The following is a 23,337-nucleotide window of genomic DNA, read 5'->3' as shown; positions in this document are numbered from 1 at the left end:
ATGCAATTTGCATAACAACTTTCTAACAGTCGAATTAACAACGAGGCTAACAAGATTTCTGAATAAATATATCACAGAAAATATCTCCTAAATTCTACCTGACATTCACACAATGACTATCCAAATCTTAGGTGACAAAGAAATGTACGCAGCAATACACGACAAGATACAAATCCTTTTTAATCTGCGGCAAGGAATGTCAGTATCTTTTTAACTGAAAAACTTAATCTGCATGGTTGGTCATGGAAAGTGACTCTGATATTGATACGCAATGCAGCTTAGAAAACGTCACGCTATCCATCAATGTCAAAAGCAATTTCCCTCCATTTGTAGAGCGTGAATGTAAAGTACGTTTGGAAATCTTAACAAGCGACATTCAGTGATGTTTGGCAAGGCTCAGAGAGGTTGAGGGAAACTCAAAAAGAAGAATAAAATCTTCAGTGAATCGCCTAAACATTTCTATTGATCTTTATGTTGTCAAGCGTTGTTCAGTATGTTAAAACACCCCTTTTAACACTGTCAAGTTGGCATATTTTAAACGCCAATATCACGTGACCTCGCTTGAGATCTTTGCACTTTAGAAATTGAGTCTAAATGTGTAGTACGCTCGGTGACCTCTCACTGAACACCGCTTTACTTAGTTGAACAACGCTCTACAAATGTCTAGCGTTATTGTGTTGTTGCATACGTTTGCACAAGCGCGAGTAAAAGTTCGAAAAAAGTGATGGAAAAGTTATCGTCGGAAAAAGTGATGGAAAAGTTATCGTCGGAAAATTTAATGACTATGGTAGGTGGGTAAATAGGTGGGTAGACCATAACTGGGTCTTATCGCACACTTAACTCCCGAAAAAGAAGCTTCAAAGTCTTGCGTGAAGATGCCATTGTCTTTTTCCAGAAGTCTACTTTTTTTGTTTTTTTACCTTTGAGCCACAATTTCTTACGCTGTTAGCTTTAAAGAAAACCACCGAACATTTCCGAACAGATTCATTAGCTTGACTTTCATTTGAACTCTTCTTGTGACCATTCACACTCCTATTAGTTTATATTCGGAGATAGCCTTATTTCGCTCCCTAGGACACTTTATAAATTGACTCTACAACAAAGGGCTAGATTGTCAATAAAATAGGTATGGGATTCTGTTTCCTTAAAACAGTATATAATATTCACTGTAACAAGCAAAGGCCTGGCTAATAAGGACAATAATGAGGAATGCTGTTGATAATTAGAAAAATAGAACTGCTGAACATTGACAAATGAGGAACAAAGACAAGAGTCAGACAAATGATTCAAAGGCTTGCTTGCTTCCAGTAAAAATTAAAAAGCCTCACCTTCTCTTAAAAAGCATAACTTTTCACCAAAGATGTTTAAATTTGGCTTCATCATTTTTTTATAAACAAGTAAATATACAATAACTTGAATACTACATTATGCGCAAGCACATTAAAAACGTGGAACTTACAAACTAAATGTTAAAAAAGTTCCGGCTTACTACCATTCCTGTCTGGAAAAAGGTTTACTGTCAAAAATTGTTCTAAAAGTGATACTGTGTAAATATAATTCTATGTTTATTTGAATCCACGTTGATGTGTAAATTTCGCGTGCATAATCGATAATACAAATGACAACTGAACTAAACATCCGAGCGGGCTAGCAACAGTGACGACAGTTCATTATAGAAAAATAAAATGTCACCTCGGAATTACTCATCAATGGGCGAAACTCTTAAAATCGGCTTTGGATGGGGCTTTAATGTGAGCTCCATGTTGGTATGCATCTCTTCTTGTCTCGGGTCCAGTTCAAACTTGAATGTAGTCAGTAGCTTTGCCATGACAACTTTCATTTCCATCATTGAAAACCGCCAACCAATACAATTGCGAGGACCATTTGAGAACGGTATGAATTTGTAATTACCCATTTCAGGTTGCTTTGTGCCTGTTGAAGAAGTGAACAGAATAAGTCTCTCTTGGATCGCGACCAACTAATGGCATATGCATCGAAATTTTACATACTTCACCAACCAACAAAAAGGACCTTATTATTAGCTAGATGCTCAATTTGTGATGCAAAGAAATCACAAATTCAATTGGCAATGCAAAGAAGATATCAAATGCCGATGTAAAAATAAGTAATATGCGACTTAAAAAACAATCGAATAAATTAAATTACAATGCCAAGAAAAATTAGTTGGTGATGCAAGAAGAACATAAATTGTGAAATCAAATAAAAATAAAGTTCGGAGAATAAAATGCAATGTAAAGGAGATTAATTTTGCAATATAAAGATAAATCGATTGTCAATCCAAAGTAAGAGAATTTCATGAAAACAAACCTTTTGTTTACAATGGGAACATGGGAACCAATGAAGTAAATTTCACAATAACCCATAATCGTTACATCAAAATGAAACGTTCTTATAGAACTTTACTCTACATATAAGGATCCTTAAAATTCTCTGCTCACTGTTAAAGGCAATCTGTCTCGTTGTGGATTGGTTAACGAGAACAATAGCTAGGACAATATCCTAAACACAATTCCAGCGCTCCACAATATTTTTTACAATGCCATAAATTAAAGGGGGACTGGAAACAATAAATAATAATCCCTTTGTTCTAATAATCAATCAACATCGTGACAGATTGCCTTTAAGCTGCTCTTTAAATTCAGAGGAATGAATGCAAACACTAAGAAGAGCAATTTCATGGAGACTTCTGGATAATGGAGTAAAAAATACCTTCAGCAAGAAATCTTTCAGGCATAAACTTCTCATGATTTGGCCAAAACTCCTCTATATGATGAATAGCACAAACAGGAATCAGGATATATGTTCCCTTTGGGATACTGTATTCCCCAAGTTGATCATCCTGCAATGCTTCCCTCATATTGATTGCTGCAGGGGGATAGATGCGAAGGGATTCCTTTATGACAGCTGTTACATATTTAAGGCCCTCAAGGTGTTCCCCTTGGAACACATCAGTACCAGCAAGAATAGATGTAGCTTCTTTTCTGGCCTGCAATAAAAGGAATGGTTTCTATGTTGTGTTCAAGTAGTTATCTAATAAGTTAATCAACATTCATGATGGCCAGATCTATTAGTTTAGACACATAAATGTATTTCATTTGTGACTGATCAACTGCATGTGTTAAACAAACATGTGTGCACCTTCTCTTGAACATCAGGATGTTTTGCCAGAAGATACAATGTCCATGTGAGGCAAACACTTGTCGTTTCATGTCCAGCAACCATGAAGGTATGAACTTGAGCTTCAATCACTTCATCTGATAATCTTTTGCCTGTCTCTTCATCTTGTAATAGAATCATTTTACCAAGCAAATCTTTTGATACCACACCATTCGGATCTACACCACTTTTCAATGCTTCTCGCTTTTTCTTGATAATCTGAAAACCAAATGTTGTCAGCAAACTGTCAATTAATGTACAATATCATTAATTAAGTACACTAAAACAAATTTCTTTGGTACCCAGCAAGTTCAAAATACCTCTAAAATACATTTTAGATGCTGATTATCTTGTTGTTCCAGACCAATTAACCACAAATCAGGAGTATGATGGTCAAAAAACTTTTTATTGGCACAGAATTTAAAATGGCTTTAAAAAAGGAATCATTTTCAAACTATTGAGCCTTTTGTTTCCCACTCTTCAGAGCTTAAGATCTCAAGTAATGAAAGAGTCACAGTCAAAATAATTTTCTTCAGCTGTAGCAATGAATGTTAGTCTATAACACAATTTGTTAATTAAATGTATGATAGTTGACCTGCAATTTGTGTGAATTAATGATAACCCATAATGATAAATGATATCCACCACACATAAAACAATCAACAATACATCATGATTGAACCCTGTGATGCCCAGCCTTTTTACCTGAGGCTAGACTTTATGATGTTCTGTATCCTGGTGGGTAGTATGGTCTAGAATGGGATTTGTATCTGTGAACCAATTCCTTATTTCCAGAATACTCCAGGATGCCCATCCCTGCTTTAGTTTGGACAGACATCTGCACATAAATGGCAACTTTACAAAATGAAAAATCTTACAATTCTGATCAAAACTTTGAGAAAACATATTGATTTGCTATTTCTTTAATGGCTACAGATAAGCAAAAGGTTTGCTCACCTCATTTACAAAATCATTCATTACTTCTGCAGCTTCCTTCAATTGGACATTTTCTGGGAAAGGAATCATGTCATAGAATGGTATGTATTTTCTCAATACTCTTGCAACCACACTCATTTTTCCTGACAAAATGAGCTCTACAGCCTGACTGACTTTATTTTCTCCAGAAATGAGTGTATTGAAATTATATCCAAAAGCTGTCTCCCCTATAGTATCCAAAGCTAATTTGCTTAAATCCCTATGAATGTCTGCCTCAGCTACTCCAGACAAAGAGCTTTCAGCTTTGTCTTTCCAATACTAGAAGAAATAAATAAAAGATCAGCACTTTTTCTAAAAAGTAAGATGAACAATAAAATATAGGCTGTTAAAGTCAGTTGATAATGCAGAGCTTTACAATTTTCTCAATAGCTTTCCCTAATGTTGATAACACATACCTTTATCAAATTGTTTGTGTTGGCATCAAAGATTTCCACAAATGACAGTAAAGATGAAAAGGAGAACGAAGGGTTCAACATTTTCCTTTGCCATGCATGTTCTTTACCATTAACCATAAAAACACCTTTTTCCATCTTTGGAAACACACTTTGTAGCACCTTTGGTCTACCATACTTTGTACATTTTGTTACAAGAACCTGCTTGATAAAATCCTCTCTCAAAATACAAACCCTCTCTGGACCTAAAAGAGGCATACAAAATTTCATGAACTCTTTCAAACTAAAATTCAAGCCTGTCAGTAAAATAATCGGGTCCCTGTTGCTGTACCTGTTATAGAGTAAGGCAGCTCAAGAACTATAGCAAATTATTTTAGCCAAATTTTGATATGCATGTACAGGAACCTAAGAACATCAGATGAAATATTGACCTTTTGTGTGTGCTAAACTTGCTCCTTTTGTAAACATGCACCTAACAAAAGTAAAATCTACAGGTCTTTGGTGTTGAGGATATCACACTGAAGGGACACAAGGACATGAGCTTAGAATGCATTCTCATTTATCCATAGAACATCATATTTTTTGGTGCTGCCAGCCATGGATGCACACAAAAGAAGTGCACACTTGCTAACCAATGCACAATTGACACTTTGATTTTTGTTCGTGCACACCTGAGATCACAGCAAAAACTGTATTACTTTCAATACTGGTGGATTCCCTATTGTGGGTTAGCTTTGCTAACTCATGAAGCTCCTCTTAAACAACCACAGCCGATGCCACTGGGTACAGGTGGGTTTCTGGTGGGTACAGGTGGGCCAGGGCCCCTCACTTTTTTGTAAAGCAAAAAGTTTCGAAGCTGCAATAAGAGGTGGAAGAAGCCTCGGCCACCCCATTCTCGTCAGCCTAGCCCCCCTGCCCCCACTTTCAAATTCTTGGCGTGAGCCCTGACATGCAAACTTTGCCAATGAGAAATAAACAAATATTTAAATGATAATGAAGATATAACAAAGAGAAAGGAAATTTCTTACCTAGTAAGACATCGAACATGAAAAGTCCATCCTTTTTGTAGGTTTCTTCCCATTTTTGCATTTTTTTGTCATAATCTGTAGCGTGCAGAAAATATGGTACATGGCGGAGGAATGGATAGGCCGGCGGACTCGGGATATTTGAGCTTAAACGGCTACCAAAAAAGAAGTTGTACAGTTTCTTTAATGTTGCCATAATGAGTGATATAATTAGAACACACACGACAATCACGGACACAATACCCATTTTTTTCTTGATGTATTTAGCCCGCGAGTAGTAATTTCGATTATGTACCAAAGGTCCGCACAGGTCTCATGATAACAAAATTGCTTGCACTCTTCCCCACATCGAGGTCACGGTGCTTGCACAGATTAATGCTATAGAAGCGCCTTCGGCACAGTTTATTACGTTCTGATGTGAGACTTCTTCCGGTCACACGATCCAATCCGCTATTCAAAGAATTGAAACCCTCCACATCCTAGAACCTCCTCAGTTTTTCGAGCGCATCTTTCAATCCGCAATTTGTCAAGAAGAAGAAGAACTTTTATTGAATGAAGATGAACTTCTCAACTCTGTCAAGCCTGATCAATCAATCAATATTTATTTACACGAGATTCCTTTCAGCAAAAAAAGAACTATTTGCATATTGCTGCTCTACCAAGGGGTTGTGTTTGGGTCCTGTGGAAGGTTCGAAAGATACTCTTTAATACCTGTTTTAAAACGAGCGATGGATTCTTTTTCTCGAATGTTGTTAGGGATATCATTCCAGTTTTTGACACCAGAGAAATAGAAACCTCGCTTTGCATACTCTAACCTAACTTTGGGAATTTGCAGGTCTCCACGGTTTCTGTTTCTATTCTCTGAAACCATGGATTTTTCAGTGATTTTATGGCGAAGATTTTCGGGAAAGAGGTCATGCAAGATTCTATATGTCATGACTCCTTGGTCAAATGAGATCAAGGGCTTTACAGTGAGTCATTTGCAAGTTCATCCGTCCTTATACTTGGCATTCGCTATCAGCCTTTTTGCCCTTGTCTGTAAACGTTGCAGTTGGGATAGTTTGGTGTTGGAGAGGGCACTCCAAACAATGTTGACATAGCGAAGATGGCTTTTTAAGAGAGCTTTGTGAACTTGATCAAGTTTCCTTTGCGGAAGGATGTTGTTCAACTTTCTTAAGGAGCTCAAGCCCCCTTTCAGCTTGTTTTTAATAGTTCTGTACTGCTCTCTCCAATTAAGGCTTTCGTCGATGTTGATCCCCAAGTATTTTGTTTTGTCAACCCTTTTGTTAACTTCATTTTCGAGGACAAGGTCTGGCAAATCATTACCTACTTTGTTTAGTTGTCGCCGATGGCCTATAGCCATATACTCACTTTTGCTGGTGTTCAAGCTAAGTTTGTTAATCCTTATCCAATTCGATATATTTTCCAGCTCGTTTTTCAAATCTGTTAGGAGTTCATTCAGATTTTCTGACGCGATATTCACACATGTATCATCAGCATATATATTTGGTATCGTGCTTTTTAGACAATTCTCAAAATCATTAATGTTTAGTATGAAGAGTAAGGGTCCCAAACACGAGCCCTGCGGAATACCGCACTCAATGCTGCTTTTGCTGGAAGTGGATCCGTCAAAATAACAGAACTGCTCCCTATTGATCAGATAAGAAGTGAACCAGCTGTGGGAAGTGCCGTCAGCACCATACTCTCGTAACTTCGACAATAGGATTTTATGGTCAACGGTATCGAATGCCTTTTTGAGATCAAGAAATATACTTAAGTTTGTCTTCCCCTCATCAGACTCTTCATCATCAGATTCTTGAACCAGGGGTCTATAACATTCAATAGACATGTCATTATACAGTGCAGTTTTTGGAACCCAAACTGGTTCAAGCAAACAAAGCCTATTTTGTGTAAGAAGGAAGAGCCGCAGGGTAGGCTGTCCGCCGCATGCTTTGAATCTTGCAATGAGTAGTAATACGAAAGATATTCAGGAACAAAGCAATACGACGACGAGAATTCAATGTGACGAGATAAAATTTTCAAAATAAATTAAATTCAAATATAATTTATTTTGAAAATTCTATCTCCTTTCATTGGATTCTCGTCGTCGTATTGCTTTGTTCCTGAATATCTAAAGCCAATTTTGTCTCTTTAGAAACTCCATTAGTTGGTCGTGTACAATCTTTCTAGAATTCTAGACATAACTGATAACACTGAGATAGGCCAGAAACTGTTTAAATCTGTTTTTGTGCCCGCCTTATGAATAGGTGTTACTCTGGCTAATTTTCAGATTTGTGGGAAATGCCCCTTCCTAAAGATGCATTGTATATCAGTTAGGGCAGGAAGAGGACTAGAGAAATTTCTCGGTTGGAATTTGAAGACCTCCAAGGACAGATAAAGAGCGTTACAGACGCTTTAAATAACTTTGGAGAACTTTTTCGGCCTTACCTTTGTGGTGAAAAACATCCGAGGATGTCTGAAGGCCGATTTTCATTTGACATTTTTTGACATTTCAGTTTTCTCTTAAACGAACTTAAGTTTGTTATTGCACGAATTTTTGGTTTTGGGTTGTTCCATAATAACGGTCCCCTATAACTAAATACTGTCCTGCCTTTCTCAGAGCTTGCCGTTGGTATTAATAGCATGTCCCTTTTTGCATATCTGTTTACGTTCATGGCCACATATGACTTAGCCTGTCCGTCGTTTCCATGGTAGGATTTGTGCACAAAAGTTAAGATCTTTCTTTTGTAAACGTAATCCAACGTTTTCAATGCTTATATTACTAGGCAAGTTGTGAATCAGTTTAGCTTTTCAATTTCAGTCATCAGTGCTGATGAACACGTTCCCCAGACTGCCATTCCATGCCATGTCAATCGACGAAATGATTGTCTTAAAGTAAATTTCTTCTCTGACCGTTGCAGATGAGTAATACATCCCTCTTAACTTACTAACCTTTGCCTTGAATGACCTTGATATCCCATCTTTGTGAAGGTTCCAATTTAGGTTGTTGTCTACTGTTAGGTATGGTCAACATAGAACGGGGGTCGCTAATTTTCTGTCTCTTTTTAGCACCCAATTGGAAGAAGGCACTTTTCAGTCTAGCCTTCTTCCAATTGTCAGGTACTGTTTTGCTTTCAATGATTTTATTGAGTACAATCTGCATGCCTGGTACCACTGACTCGCCTCCCATTTTTAACTCTCTGGGGATACTTTATCAACCCCTATGGCTTTGAATGGCTTGAAGGTGGCAATCTGGTGGTTGAAAATTCTTTTCATCTATTTTTATGAAGCTTGCATCATTTTTCTTTACTGTAGTGCTAAAATTCTTTGCTAGATTCTTTCCTATATCTGCGAAAAATTTATTTAGCAAGTAAGCTTTTTCTTGATCTAAAACTTTCATATTTCCATTCTCATCCTTCAAGCCAGAAATGTTTGGATTACTTGACTTTCCCCTGATCTTACTAACTAACTGCCAAAATTCCTTTGAGCACGAAGCCTCTTTTCAAATCTATCTTTCCAGTGTGTGGCTTTAGTCTTTCTTAATGTTACATTTACTTTATTTCTCACTTTCTTATAGTCTTCTTTCAAAGACAGGTTTTCTAATACTCTCTGCCATCTTAAAAGTGCTTTGTATCGCTGGTTCATTGTCTTCTTTATGTCTCTTGTGATCCAAGGAAGCCTTTTTGCTCTAACTTTTGTAATCCTCTTCTTAATAAGATCTTTTAATGTGTCTTTATACATGCATTCCCAAGAATGTGCGGCATCAGATACATCTTCAAAAGTAGTTGCAGCCCACCATTGTGTTTGATCAAAGAGTTTTTGAAACTTTTATTGGTTGAAGACCATTCTATCCTTTACACATTTATAAATTGGTTTTTCATGACTGCTTTTGATGTTAAGTGTGCAGAAAATCAGCTTGTGGTCTGATATAGCTGGTTCATATGCTCTACATGATGAGATTTTCACATTTCTGTCAATGTGATTGCTCAAAATAACTAGGTCTATCAGAGTTTCTGTTGTGCTGATTTGTGTTGTTTCTTTTATGATGTTTTTTAAATTAAAAGATTGTAATATTTTCTCGAGTTTCCTGCCATTTTGATTCTTATTTGTTTGTTTGTTTGTAACCTTATTTTAATTCGATATTTTTTCTAGCTATACATATATATATATATGGATAGAAATTTGTCTTTTGATACTTCCGTAGCACAGTACTCAATACGTTAGCACGTAGAGCGTGATATATCATAGATTGAAGAAAGTGAAACTACATGGTTTATCTCTACAAGCCTGTTTCGTGAGTAACTCACTCTTCAGGAGATGTTGATATACTGGAATATTCCTCGAATAAATAGATAATACGGTACAGAAGGTGTTACATAATGTGTAAGGTTATACAAAAGGTAAATTAGGGGCGGTACATAGAGGGATTTAGGTGTTACATAATAGTGTTTTGTTTCTATGGCGGCAAGAAGATACGAGTTCGTTTCGTTTGTTGAGTGTTGATAATTCGGGGTGGCAGATAATGAGGGTCTTTTCTTTAAGACAAAGGCTGCATCTTTTGTTTGAGCTGCTGTAGGATGGCTTTATTGAGAGGATGCGCCAGGAAATGGAGTGGTCGATTTTATTGTCTTTTAGGGTCCAGATGTATTTACTGAGTTCTGTGGAATTTCTGTGTTTTGCGTGACGGAAAGATGCGGTGTGATTTCTGTATCTTGTCTTGAATTCGTTTTCTGTAAGTCCGATGTATGTTTCTGTAGTTTCATTGTCTCTGCGTGTGACGGTGGCTTGGTAAATGACTGATGATTGTAGGCAGTTCCCGTTGAGTGGACATGTGTTCGCTTGTCGGCAGTTGCATGTTTTGTTGACATTGGTATTTTCCGGGGTGGTGCTGGTGTCGTGTGACTTTAGGATGCGTTTGTTGTGACTGTCAATGGCTTGCTTGATGTTGTTCATGCAGCTGTAGCTGATCTTTAATGTGTTGCGGTTGAAGATTTTTCTGAGTTTGTGGTCTTTGTGGAAATGTTTGTCAATGAGGTTGAGGAATCTGTGTCCGATGTTGGTGCTGACGTTTTTGCTGAATGGGGGGTTATACCAAAGTATGTTGCTCCGTTTTCTGTTTTTTCTTGTGGTATTCGAAGTTGGTTCGTAGTGTAGGGTGTATTTGTATCCGCTTTCGTTGAGTGCTTTTTGGTATGGTGGCGTGGCTTGGTCGAATGATGCTTTGTCAGAGGAAAGTGATGACAGACGTTTGTTGATGCCGATTGGTATATGTTTTGCTGTGGTTATTGGGTGGTTGCTCTCGCGGTGGACATATTGAAGGATGGTGTCAGGCTTTGTGTATGGCTGGAAGGTACCTTTTTTCAGGTTGAGGGTGACGTCTAGGAAGTTGATGATCTGTTTGTTGGCTTCTATCGTGATGCGTAGTCCGTTGTGGCTAAAAATTTGGCATATTCTCTTTTTGATATTTTCGGTGACTCTTGGTGGTGAATTTGAAATGGCTAGTCCGTCGTCTCGGTATAGTCCAACATTGATGTCGAGGTGTTGTAGTTGTGACAGCAGAAAGCTTCCAACCAACTCGCATGTTTCAGCACCGTCGTAGCTGCCCATTGTAACATCAAACGTGGTGTTATTTTTCTTTTTCCATGGTTGATTTTTGTGAACAAGGATGGAGTTTTTGGCATGAATGATGATGTTACGTTCGTCAGTTGTGATATTGTCGTAGTCTGAGGCGAAGTCGAGTGCTCTGTTTAGGAGTTCTTGGCTGATTGAAGGGTAGAAGTCTACAACATCGAAGCTGATGAAGGTGTTGTTGTGTTTGCTTTCGGTGGCTTTAAACCATTCGATTACCGATGTTGTGTTCTTCCATTGATTGAATTTGTGCGAATTGGTGATTTTGTGGTTGATTCGATCGAGTATCGTCTTGCTGATTTTGCCTATCTCAGACTTGGTGGGGTTGATTAGCCGGCAGGCTGGTTTGTTTGTGAAGCTTGGTTTGTGATCTTTAAGTGTGATGAATGCGTCTTTGTTGGCTGTAGAGTCTACTCTGTCGTCGATACCCAGTTATCGGCATCGACGACTGGGTATCGACGACAGAGTAGACTCTACAGCCAACAAAGACGCATTCATCACACTTAAAGATCACAAACCAAGCTTCACAAACAAACCAGCCTGCCGGCTAATCAACCCCACCAAGTCTGAGATAGGCAAAATCAGCAAGACGATACTCGATCGAATCAACCACAAAATCACCAATTCGCACAAATTCAATCAATGGAAGAACACAACATCGGTAATCGAATGGTTTAAAGCCACCGAAAGCAAACACAACAACACCTTCATCAGCTTCGATGTTGTAGACTTCTACCCTTCAATCAGCCAAGAACTCCTAAACAGAGCACTCGACTTCGCCTCAGACTACGACAATATCACAACTGACGAACGTAACATCATCATTCATGCCAAAAACTCCATCCTTGTTCACAAAAATCAACCATGGAAAAAGAAAAATAACACCACGTTTGATGTTACAATGGGCAGCTACGACGGTGCTGAAACATGCGAGTTGGTTGGAAGCTTTCTGCTGTCACAACTACAACACCTCGACATCAATGTTGGACTATACCGAGACGACGGACTAGCCATTTCAAATTCACCACCAAGAGTCACCGAAAATATCAAAAAGAGAATATGCCAAATTTTTAGCCACAACGGACTACGCATCACGATAGAAGCCAACAAACAGATCATCAACTTCCTAGACGTCACCCTCAACCTGAAAAAAGGTACCTTCCAGCCATACACAAAGCCTGACACCATCCTTCAATATGTCCACCGCGAGAGCAACCACCCAATAACCACAGCAAAACATATACCAATCGGCATCAACAAACGTCTGTCATCACTTTCCTCTGACAAAGCATCATTCGACCAAGCCACGCCACCATACCAAAAAGCACTCAACGAAAGCGGATACAAATACACCCTACACTACGAACCAACTTCGAATACCACAAGAAAAAACAGAAAACGGAGCAACATACTTTGGTATAACCCCCCATTCAGCAAAAACGTCAGCACCAACATCGGACACAGATTCCTCAACCTCATTGACAAACATTTCCACAAAGACCACAAACTCAGAAAAATCTTCAACCGCAACACATTAAAGATCAGCTACAGCTGCATGAACAACATCAAGCAAGCCATTGACAGTCACAACAAACGCATCCTAAAGTCACACGACACCAGCACCACCCCGGAAAATACCAATGTCAACAAAACATGCAACTGCCGACAAGCGAACACATGTCCACTCAACGGGAACTGCCTACAATCATCAGTCATTTACCAAGCCACCGTCACACGCAGAGACAATGAAACTACAGAAACATACATCGGACTTACAGAAAACGAATTCAAGACAAGATACAGAAATCACACCGCATCTTTCCGTCACGCAAAACACAGAAATTCCACAGAACTCAGTAAATACATCTGGACCCTAAAAGACAATAAAATCGACCACTCCATTTCCTGGCGCATCCTCTCAATAAAGCCATCCTACAGCAGCTCAAACAAAAGATGCAGCCTTTGTCTTAAAGAAAAGACCCTCATTATCTGCCACCCCGAATTATCAACACTCAACAAACGAAACGAACTCGTATCTTCTTGCCGCCATAGAAACAAAACACTATTATGTAACACCTAAATCCCTCTATGTACCGCCCCTAATTTACCTTTTGTATAACCTTACACATTATGTAACACCTTCTGTACCGTATTATCTATTTATTCGAGGAATATTCCAGTATATCAACATCTCCTGAAGAGTGAGTTACTCACGAAACAGGCTTGTAGAGATAAACCATGTAGTTTCACTTTCTTCAATCTATGATATATATATATGGATATATACACATACACCTAATCTAAATCGAATCTACTGTATAACAAATGAAGAGGAAATAACTAAGGAAATAAATACGTACATACATAAGCTAAATATTTGAAGCAACTTGGATATGAATGGACAATTATTACAGGATATCGAAATCATTATATTTGCAAACATTGCATTTACAGCTAGGACCATCCCACCGTGTTATCACACGTTTGAAGCTGTTAAGATTGTCAGCTGATTTTAGTTCATTTGGCAGACAGTTCCAGACCTGAGGTCCTATGGCTTTAAGGCTCTTGGAACCGAAAGTTACTTGGTTTGGTCGAAAATGATTTAAGTTTTTAGGATTCCGAGAAGGATGTTTTAATGTTCTTGAACTACAAATGCTATGCATAAAAGGTGGATTCAAATTTCAAATATTCAAATTGTCTTGAATATTTCGATACAGAGGGTTCTCTGACGAGCAACTTGCATTGTACACTTTTTTGACCTAGTAAGAAGATCATCATAAGAACTTTTATGATCATTGTACAAAAATCTTAGCGCGCGTTCCTGTATCCTTTCAATTTTCTGAAGTGATTTTGAAGATGAAAAATACCAAACTAAAGGACAATAGTTAAAATTCGAGTATACGAAACTTTGAACCAGAACTTCTTTTTCAGCGAAACCAAAAAATGACTTCAGTCGCTTAAGAACGTTCAGTTGTGCCGCAGCTTTTTTACAAAGGTTTGATATATGTGGGTCAAAGTTCAGTTTGTAATCTAGTGTTACACCTAGGAGTTTGACAGTCTCTTCAGATTTGATAGAATGTCCTTGAAAATTAAGATTTATGCCAGAAGTATTTGTCTGGTCCTTTTTAACAAAAAGTGCATGGAATTTGTTCGGGTTCGCAATCATCTCATTTCGTTCGAGCCATGACAAAGCGCTGTTGGCTTCATTTTCAAAAACCCTGACGAGATCTGGCAAGGATTTGGAAAGGAAAGCAAGCGTGTTGTCATCAGCATAATTGTATATATAACCGTAGTTTTAGAACAGTTTTTTGTTGTAAACCTGTTTAAAACAGGATCGATAGTGAGACTGAATTTTTCATTTTTATTAATATTATGTGCTGTGGCGCATACTTAAGGTTTCAAGTTATTGTATGTTTACTTGTTTATAAAAAATGTCAAGCATTGGAATCATTTGTCTTTGTTTCCCATTTGTCGTTGATCAACAATTCGATCTCTCGCATTAGTAACAGCATTATCGATACGATTACCATCCCTTTGCTTGCTACAGTGAAATTTTTTTATTGAGTGTGACCAAGAGAAAGTTTTTTATTGGGTGTGGCAACCCTCCATCCTGGAGTCAGGGAAGAGGGTTGCCTTGCTCATTTGAAGATTTTGGCTCGCCTGTCTCCCAAACAGTTATATATGAAAGTAGAACCGCATACCTGTATTGCAGATTTTCTAGTTCTTTGTTGTAGGTGCCCTTTTTTAAATTGTCTAAAGGAGTGTAAGAGAACATCTCCGCATGAAAGCAGACCTACCAAGTCACACGCATTTTGCGTGAGACAAATGCATTTTGGTCCTTTCTCACGCTCACATGCATCGAAGCAGGATTCTCACGCATTTTGCAACAAACTTCTTGGTTTATTTAAAATTTATTAAATTTTTATTCCAAATCCTAGCAAAATCGCTCGTTTTTAACAAGGCATGTTGGCAAGATAACAGCGACTAGATAATAAGATGACTAGATAACAGCGAATCTGCACAGGTTAAGTGATGTTACATTTATTGGCAAGCCTACACGAATAACAGGTTAGCTCTATTGCGACTATTTGGGATATCAGTTACAATACGACGCTCTGCTTGCTCGTACGTACATTCCTTCCTCTGCATTCCTGGTCTACAGTGCTGTGTGCTTTTGCAATCATTGCACAGCGCAAGTGCACCAGATTAATTTATTTCATGATTATGTACTGTTATAAATTCTTTTTCAATAAAAACAGAATAAAATGGCGAAAAAAGCCCCCTCGATCCCCCTGCCGCTTCTGCGGTCCCTGCTAAAAAGGTGTTTGCGAAGAACTAGAGGGCGTTGCAAAGGAAAAGTTTCTGTGGCTACGCCCTGTGACCCTGCTTTGCTTTATAGCTAAACTTCATGCATATGGTTTTGAAGAAAATGCCCTGGTTCTGTTCTATTCCTATCTTAAAAAACGGAAGCAGAGTGTTCGAATAAATAACGTCTACAGTTTTTTTCCAAGAAATTGTATCAGGAGTCCCACAGGGATCCGTTTTAGGTCCCATTCTGTTCAATTTCTACATAAATGACCTTTTCTCTTTTATAAAGCAAGCAACCATGTACAATTCTGTTTCTATGTGAATCCACATTGGTGTCAAATTCAGTCTCACTATCAATCCTGTTTTAAACACGTTTACAACAAAAAACTGTTCTAAAACTACGGTTATATATACAATTCTATTTCTATGTGAATCCACATTGGTGTAAAATTCAGTCTCACTATCAATTCTGTTTTAAACAGGTTTACAACAAAAAACTGTTCTAAAACTACGGTTATATACAATTCTGTTTCTATGTGAATCCACATTGGTGTAAAATTCAGTCTCACTATCAATCCTGTTTTAAACAGGTTTAAAACAAAAACTGTTCTAAAACTACGGTTATATAAATTTATATTTCTTCTATGTGAATCCACATTGATGTGTAAATGTCGCGTGTCTTAACTGACAACATAAATGACAACTGGACTATAAATTCGAGCGGGCTACCAACAGTGACGACAGTTCATTATAGAAAAACAAAATTTCACCTCAGAATTACTAATCAATGGGCGAAACTCTTAAAATTGGCTTTGGATGGGGCTTTAATGTGAGCTTCATTTTGGTACGCATCTCTTCTTGTCTCGGGTCCAGTTCAAACTTGAATGTGGTCAGTAGCTTTGCAATGACAACTTTCATTTCCATCATTGAAAACCGCCAACCAATACAATTGCGTGGACCATTTGAGAACAGCATGAATTTGTAATTACCAATTTCAGGTTGCTTTGTGCCTGTTGAAGCAGTGAACAGAATCAGTCTCTCTTGGATCGCGACCAACTAATTGCATATGCAACTAATGGCATATGCATAATGGAAGATATCATATTAAAATGCCATGAAAAATTCGTTGGTTATGCAAGAGAACATAAATTGTGATATCAAATAAAAATAAAGTTGGGATGCAAAAAAGAATAAAATGCAATGTAAAGGTGAATAATTTTGCAATATAAAGATGCATCGATTGCCAATCCAAAGTAAGAGAATTTCATGAAAACAAATCTTTTGTTTAGAATGGGAACATGGGAACCAATGAAGTAAATTTCACATTAACCAATAATTGTTACATCAAAACAAAAGGTTTTTATTGAAATTTACTCTACATAAAAGGATCCTTATAATTCTCTCCTCACTGTTAAGCTGCTCTTTAAATTCAAAGGAATGAGGGTAAATACTAAGAAGAGCTATTTCATGGAGACTTCGGGATAATGGAGTAAAAAATACCTTCAGAAAGGAATCTTTCAGGCATAAACTTGCCAGGATTTGGCCAAAACTCCTCTATATGATGAATAGCACAAACAGGAATCAGGATATATGTTCCCTTTGGGATACTGTATTCCCCAAGTTGATCATCCTGCAATGCTTCCCTCATATTGACTGCTGCAGGGGAATAGATGCGAAGGGATTCCTTTATGACAGCTGTTACATATTTAAGGCCCTCAAGGTGTTCCCCTTGGAACACATCAGTACCACCAAGAATAGATGTAGCTTCTTTCCTGGCCTGCAATAAAAGGAATGGTTTCTATGTTGTGTTCAAGTAATTATCTAATAAGTTAATCAATGCTCATGATGGCCAGACCTATTAGTTTAGACACGTAAATGTATTTCATTTGTGATTGATCAACTGCATGTGTTAAACAAACATGAAAATATACTTCCAGATCTGTACCAAACTTCTAAAGAATACCTAACTCACCTTCCTCCTTTAAGGGTAAAAAATGAATCAAGGTAACTGTGGGTAGGGTACCAAAAGAGCCTGCTCAGCTCTTCCAGCTTTAGAAAAAAGTATTGAGGGTCCTAAGCAGATAGAAAACATATTCTTATCCAGTGTTATTTCTCAACTTACACAAGGCCTTTGTCTTGCAGACCTTCTGCTTTCACCATTTGATTATAAATTATATTAACTATGATTATGAGTAGGAAGACAAAATGAGAACTGAGCAAACACGAAACAAATAATTATAGTTTGTGTGCACCTTCTCTTGAACATCAGGATGTTTTGCCAGAAGATACAATGTCCATGTGAGGCAAACACTTGTCGTTTCATGTCCAGCAACCATGAAGGTGTGAACTTGAGCTTCAATCATTTCATCTGATAATCTTTTGCCTGTCTCTTCATCTTGTAATAAAATCATTTTACCAAGCAAATCTTTTGATACCACACCATTCGGATCTTCACCACTTTTCAATGCTTCTCGCTTTTTCTTGATAATCTGAAAACCAAATGTTGCTTTTGTCAGCAAACCGTCAATTAATGTACAATATCATTAATTAAGTACACTAAAACAAATTTCTTTGGTACCCAGATAGCACAATATACCTCCAAAATACATTTTTGATGTTGATTATCTTGTTGTTCCAGACCCATTAACCACAAATCAGGAGTATGATGAACAAAAAATTTTTTATTGGAAAAGAATTTAAAAAATGGTTTGAAAAAAGTAATCATTTTAAAACTATTGAGCCTTTTGTTTCACACTCTTCAGAGCTTAAAATATCAAATAATGAAAGAGTCACAGACAGAATAATTTTCTTCAGTTGTAGCAATGAATGTTCGTCTATAACACAAATTCTTAATAAAATGTAATTATGGACCTGCAATTTGTGTTAATTAATGATAACCCTGATGAATATGATCAACTTGACCTTACCAACACACATAAAACAATCAACAATACATCATGATTGAACCCTGTGATGACCAGCCTTTTTACCTGAGGCTAGACTTTATGATGTTCTGTATCCAGGTGGGTAGTACAGTCTAGAATGGGATTTGTATCTGTGAACCAATTCCTTATTTCCAGAATTAGCTAACAGACTCCAGGATGCCCATCCCTGCTTTAGTTTGGACACATATCCCTACATAACTGGCAACTTTACAAAATGAAAAATCTTACAATTCTGATAAAAACTTTGAGAAAAACAGATTGATTTGCTAATAATTAATGGCTACAGATAAGCAAAAGGTTTGCTCACCTCATTTACAAAATTATTCATCACTTCTGCAGCTTTCTTCAATTGGACATTTTCTTGGAAAGGAATCATGTCATAGAATGGTATGTATTTTCTCAATACTCTTGCAACCACGCCCATTTTCCCTGACAAAATGAGCTCTACAGCCTGACTGACTTTGTTTTCTCCAGTAGTAAGTGTTTTTAAATTATATCCAAAAGCTGTCTCCCCTATAGTATCCAAAGCTAATTTGCTTAAATCCCTATGAATGTCTGCCTCAGCTACTCCAGACAAAGAGCTTTCAGCTTTGTCTTTCCAATACTAGAAGAAATAAATAAAAGATCAGCACTTTTTCTAAAAAGTAAGATGAACAATAAAATATAGGCTGTTAAAGTCAGTTGATAATGCAGAGCTTTACAATTTTCTCAATAGCTTTCCCTAATGTTGATAACACATACCTTTATCAAATTGTTTGTGTTGGCATCAAAGATTTCCACAAATGACAGTAAAGATGAAAAGGAGAATGAAGGGTTCAACATTTTTCTTTGCCATGCATGTTCTTTACCATTAACCATAAAAACTCCCATCTTTGGAAACACACTTTGTAGCATCTTTGGTCTACCATACTTTGTACATTTTGTTACAAGAACCTGCTTGATAAAATCCTCTCTCAAAATACAAACCCTCTTTGGACCTAAAAGAAGCATACAAAATTTCATGAACTCTTTCAAACTAAAATTCAAGCCCGTCAGTAAAATACTTGGGTCCCTGTTGCTGTACCTGTTATAGAGTAAGACAGCTCAAGAACTATAGCAAATTATTTTAGCCAAATTTTGATATCCATGTACAGGAACCTAAGAACATCAGATGAAATATTGACCTTTTGTGTGTGCTAAACTTGCTCCTTTTGAAAACATGCACCTAACAAAAGTAAAAAGTACAAGTCTTTGGTGTTGAGGATATCACACCGAAGGGACACAAAAACATGAGCTGAGGATGCATTTTAGTAGCGGTTCTGGGGCCATACTCACTGAGATGAAGCAAGTTCGGTGTCCCCTTTTTGAAATTGTGCCCCACTTTCATGGAATAGTAAAATCAGGTGAAAAAGTTTCTGAAAAATATAGGTTTATTTACTCTAAGGATTGCCTGAGAGTTAACTTATTTATAAAGTCTAAAGATGAGCTGTGCTTTGCTGGACATGAAATCACGCTGTGGAATACAACCAGGGCTATCCATAAGTTTGTGACTCAAACTGTGCTCAACTTCTTAGGCTCTAAAGTTTATCCTATCTTCATGTCATAATCAAACCAAACAGAACTTTGGGGCATAATTATGATAGAATATTTTTCTGTTGTGCCTTAGCCTTAGCATTAGAATCTGCTTGCAGGCTATTGTGCCTAGATAGGATCCTTGGTTCCCAATCAATGTCATAAACAGTGCCATCAGAACGAAATTCATAGTGGAGGAGGGGCTGCCCATTGTATTCCTTCTCATTCATTCAGTACACTGTTATTAAAGAAACATACTAAAGTTTGACAAATATTGGCGGGGGGGGGGGGGGGCTCCAGCCCACCCAGCCGCCCAGTTTGATGGGCCTGGTAAATATTCCAGACCCATTTTTAATTTATCCATAGAATGTCATATTTTTTTATGCTGCCAGCCATGGATGCACACACTTGAAGTGCACACTTGCTAACCAATGCACAATTGACACTTTGATTTTTGTTCGTGCCCACCTGAGATCACAGCAAAAACTGTATTACTTTCAATTCTGGTGGATGCCCTATTGTGGGTTGGATTTGCCAACTGATGAAGCTCCTCTCAAACAACCACAGCCGATGCCACTGGGTGCAGGTGGGCCAGGGCCCCTCACTTTTTTGTAAAGCAAAAAGTTTCGAAGCTGCAATAAGAGGCGAAAGACGCCTTGGCCACCCCGTTTTCGTTAGCCTTGCCCCCCCTGCCCCCCAATTTCAAATTCTTGGCGTGAGCCCTGACATACCAAACCCCAGTGTCAGGATCTTTTATTGTATGTATTTTTTCTTTCGATTCAACTTACAATGATATTTTTTTACTTTAATTGTTGTAAATTGTTTAATATCAGCGTTTTTACATACAAGAGAGCTCAATTAATTAACACCCCAATAAAACTTTGCCCCTGAGAAATTAACAAATACTTAAATGTTAATGAAAATATGACAAAGAGAAAAGAAATTTCTTACCTAGTAGCATATCTAACATGAAAAGTCCATCCTTTTTGTAGGTTTCTGCCCATTTTTGCATTTTTTTATCATAATCGATAGCGTGCAAAAAAAAAGGTAAATGACGGAGGAATGGATAGGCCGGCGGACTCGGGATATTTGAGCTTAAACAGCTACCAAAAAAGAGATTGTACAGTTTCTTTAATGTTGCCATAATGAGTGATATAATTAGAGCACACACGACAATCACTGACACAATACCCATTTCTTTCTTGATGTCTCTAGCCCGCGAGTAGTATTTTCGATTATGTGTTCTAATTCGCCTCCTCTCTGCATCGAGGTCACGGTGCTTGCACAGATTAATGATATAGAGATATAGAAGCGGCTTCGGCACAGTTTATTACGTTCTGATGTGAGACTTTTTCCGGTCACATGATCCAATCCGCTATTCAAAGAATAAAACAAACGAGATAAAATTTTCAAATAAATTAAATTCAAATTTAATTTATTTTGAAAATTTTATCTCGTTACATTGGATTCTCGTTGTCGTATTGCTTTGTTCCTGAATATCTAAAGTCAATCTAGAAACACCATTAGTTGGTCGTGTACAATCTTTTCTAGAATTCTAGACATAACTGATAACACTGAGATAGGCCAGAAACTGTTTAAATCTGTTTTTGTGCCCGTCTTATGAATAGGTGTTACTCTGGCTAATTTCCGGAATTGGGGGAAATGCCCCTTTCTAAAGATGCATTGTATATCAGTGAGGACAGGAAGAGGACTAGAGAAATTTCTTGGTTGGAATTTGAAGACCTCCAAGGACAGGTAAAGAGCGTTACAGACGCTTTAGATAACTTTGGAGAACCTTTTCGGACTTACCTCTGCGGTGAAAAACGTCCGAGGATGTCTGAAGGCCGATTTCCATTTGACATTTTTTGTGCGCGCGGGGGTAGCGCCCAAATCTGAGCATGCGTAGCTAAGTGCTGCTCTCAAGTGGCCGAGCGCACAAAAAAGTTGAGACCCTATCAACTTTCTGGCGCCCACAGCGGACGCAAAATCGAGACCACTTGACTTTAACTACGCATGCTCAGAATTGGGCGCTACGCCCGCGCGCACAAAAAATGTCAAATTGAAATCAGCCTTGACTGTGATCCAACAGCTCAGTCTACATCCACAGTTCAATCTACTTCATGCGTAGCTCCGTCTACGTTGAATGCAGGTCAATCTGCTTTCAATTCCTCTGCGTCAGTCTCCTGGTCAAACCATCAATAGCGCTCCAGTCGCAAATTGATGGGATTTCTCCTCCTTTACATGCCCCATCTCCAGGCAATGAGAGTTTCTTCTCAGCCGAATCCATGGATACGGGTTTCAATCCCGTCTATGTGGACCCAGATTTTTCTAGTACAGATGCGGGTCCTTCATCTTCTTCCGTCGCTCCAGACGACGAGGATATTCCTCAAATTTCCTACGAGGGTGATGAACCCACTGGGACAGATACACCATCCTCTCTTGCATCATATGTTGAGGGATGCACCAAAAAGGAAATAAAAAATGAGGATTTGGAGGTATATCGCCAATGGTATCCTTTACCAAAAGATTGTCCCTTTTTGAAAGTCCTTTCCATGGACAAAGAAGTATGGCGTTGTATGTCGCGAGACCAGAAACGTTGCGACGTTTTGCTTCAGGCAGCACAGGCAAAAATTGGTGAAGCCATAACTGCGACCGTCAGAGCAAAGGAAATGCAACGGAAATTACCTTACTTTTCCTGATTTAGTTTCTTTTCCTTCTTCTTACTTTTTTTGCGTTTATATTGAGATGTAATTGAAAATTGTAAATGTCACTCATAATGGAGATTAGGTGAAATTATTGTGAGTGGCATGTATTTGAGTAGCTTTAGTTGTAGTTTAAAACTTTTTAAATGATAGAAAAATAGTACCAAGGTGAAGTGCTAGGGGGCTCAGGAGGGGCTGGGCTTCCTTTTTGATGGCAAAAATTGGTAAATTTCTACTTTTGCTATTGTTTTTCGCAACATTTTGTGCAAGAGCCCGGTTTGTTATTTTGATAGCACTACACCAAGATGGAGAGGACACCATTATTTGATTGTTTGAGAACCATATAAAAATAGCTATTGTTCATTATATATAGATACTCGTAGGAAAATTCGCCTGGAAAAATTCTTATTTATCACAGACATCAAAATTTCCGGTTTAATTCATCTGCTATCTGATACCTTTTCCAATTGCTATCCATGATGCTGGAATTCTATTATTTGCCGGAGCATTTTGGTTTTAGTAATAATCCATTATTTTCTCTAAGTAGCAGTATTAAACTGAAGAATATATAAAGACTATAAACGGCATGATAGCAAGATGGCAGTCAAATTTC

The 23,337-nt window shown here is 37.8% G+C and overlaps 2 protein-coding genes across 2 annotated transcripts; both read right to left on the bottom strand.

Moving 5' to 3' along the window:
* Positions 1–6: 6 nt before the first annotated feature.
* LOC135695973 (cytochrome P450 4F4) lies at positions 7–6,503 on the bottom strand. Its single transcript, XM_065215216.2, has 6 exons — positions 5,594–6,503; positions 4,569–4,810; positions 4,135–4,431; positions 3,160–3,396; positions 2,731–3,007; positions 7–1,932 (listed from the first exon to the last, which is right to left on the bottom strand). The coding sequence occupies exons 1-6, from the start codon at positions 5,835–5,837 to the stop codon at positions 1,700–1,702; spliced, it is 1,530 nt and encodes a 509-aa protein (XP_065071288.2). The 5' UTR covers positions 5,838–6,503; the 3' UTR covers positions 7–1,699.
* A 9,801-nt stretch (positions 6,504–16,304) lies between these two features.
* On the bottom strand, positions 16,305–21,340 carry LOC135696363 (cytochrome P450 4F4-like). Its single transcript, XM_089112338.1, has 6 exons — positions 20,974–21,340; positions 19,213–19,448; positions 18,779–19,075; positions 17,779–18,015; positions 17,027–17,303; positions 16,305–16,536 (listed from the first exon to the last, which is right to left on the bottom strand). The coding sequence occupies exons 1-6, from the start codon at positions 21,215–21,217 to the stop codon at positions 16,307–16,309; spliced, it is 1,521 nt and encodes a 506-aa protein (XP_088968464.1). The 5' UTR covers positions 21,218–21,340; the 3' UTR covers positions 16,305–16,306.
* Between the last annotated feature and the right edge of the window lie 1,997 nt (positions 21,341–23,337).

Source organism: Rhopilema esculentum, chromosome 14, assembly GCF_057945365.1.
Source record: "Rhopilema esculentum isolate cy_ngs chromosome 14, ASM5794536v1, whole genome shotgun sequence".
Classification (NCBI taxonomy): Eukaryota; Metazoa; Cnidaria; class Scyphozoa; order Rhizostomeae; family Rhizostomatidae; genus Rhopilema; species Rhopilema esculentum.
The sequence above is the reverse complement of the archived record's forward strand: the minus strand, read 5'-3'. Positions and strand labels throughout refer to the sequence as shown.

What these genes read in the sequence shown, in the direction of transcription:
- LOC135695973 (XM_065215216.2), bottom strand. Translation starts at nt 5,837, where the DNA reads ATGGGTATTGTGTCCGTGATTGTCGTGTGTGTTCTAATTATATCACTC. An exon ending in ACACAAACAATTTGATAAAG is followed by an intron (nt 4,432 to 4,568) that starts GTATGTGTTATC and finishes TATTTCTTCTAG; the next exon opens with TATTGGAAAGACAAAGCTGA. An exon ending in TGAAAGATTTCTTGCTGAAG is followed by an intron (nt 1,933 to 2,730) that starts GTATTTTTTACT and finishes CTTCTTCAACAG; the next exon opens with GCACAAAGCAACCTGAAATG.
- LOC135696363 (XM_089112338.1), bottom strand. Translation starts at nt 21,217, where the DNA reads ATGGGTATTGTGTCAGTGATTGTCGTGTGTGCTCTAATTATATCACTC. An exon ending in CATGTTAGATATGCTACTAG is followed by an intron (nt 19,449 to 20,973) that starts GTAAGAAATTTC and finishes TGCTTCTTTTAG; the next exon opens with GTCCAAAGAGGGTTTGTATT. An exon ending in ACACAAACAATTTGATAAAG is followed by an intron (nt 19,076 to 19,212) that starts GTATGTGTTATC and finishes TATTTCTTCTAG; the next exon opens with TATTGGAAAGACAAAGCTGA.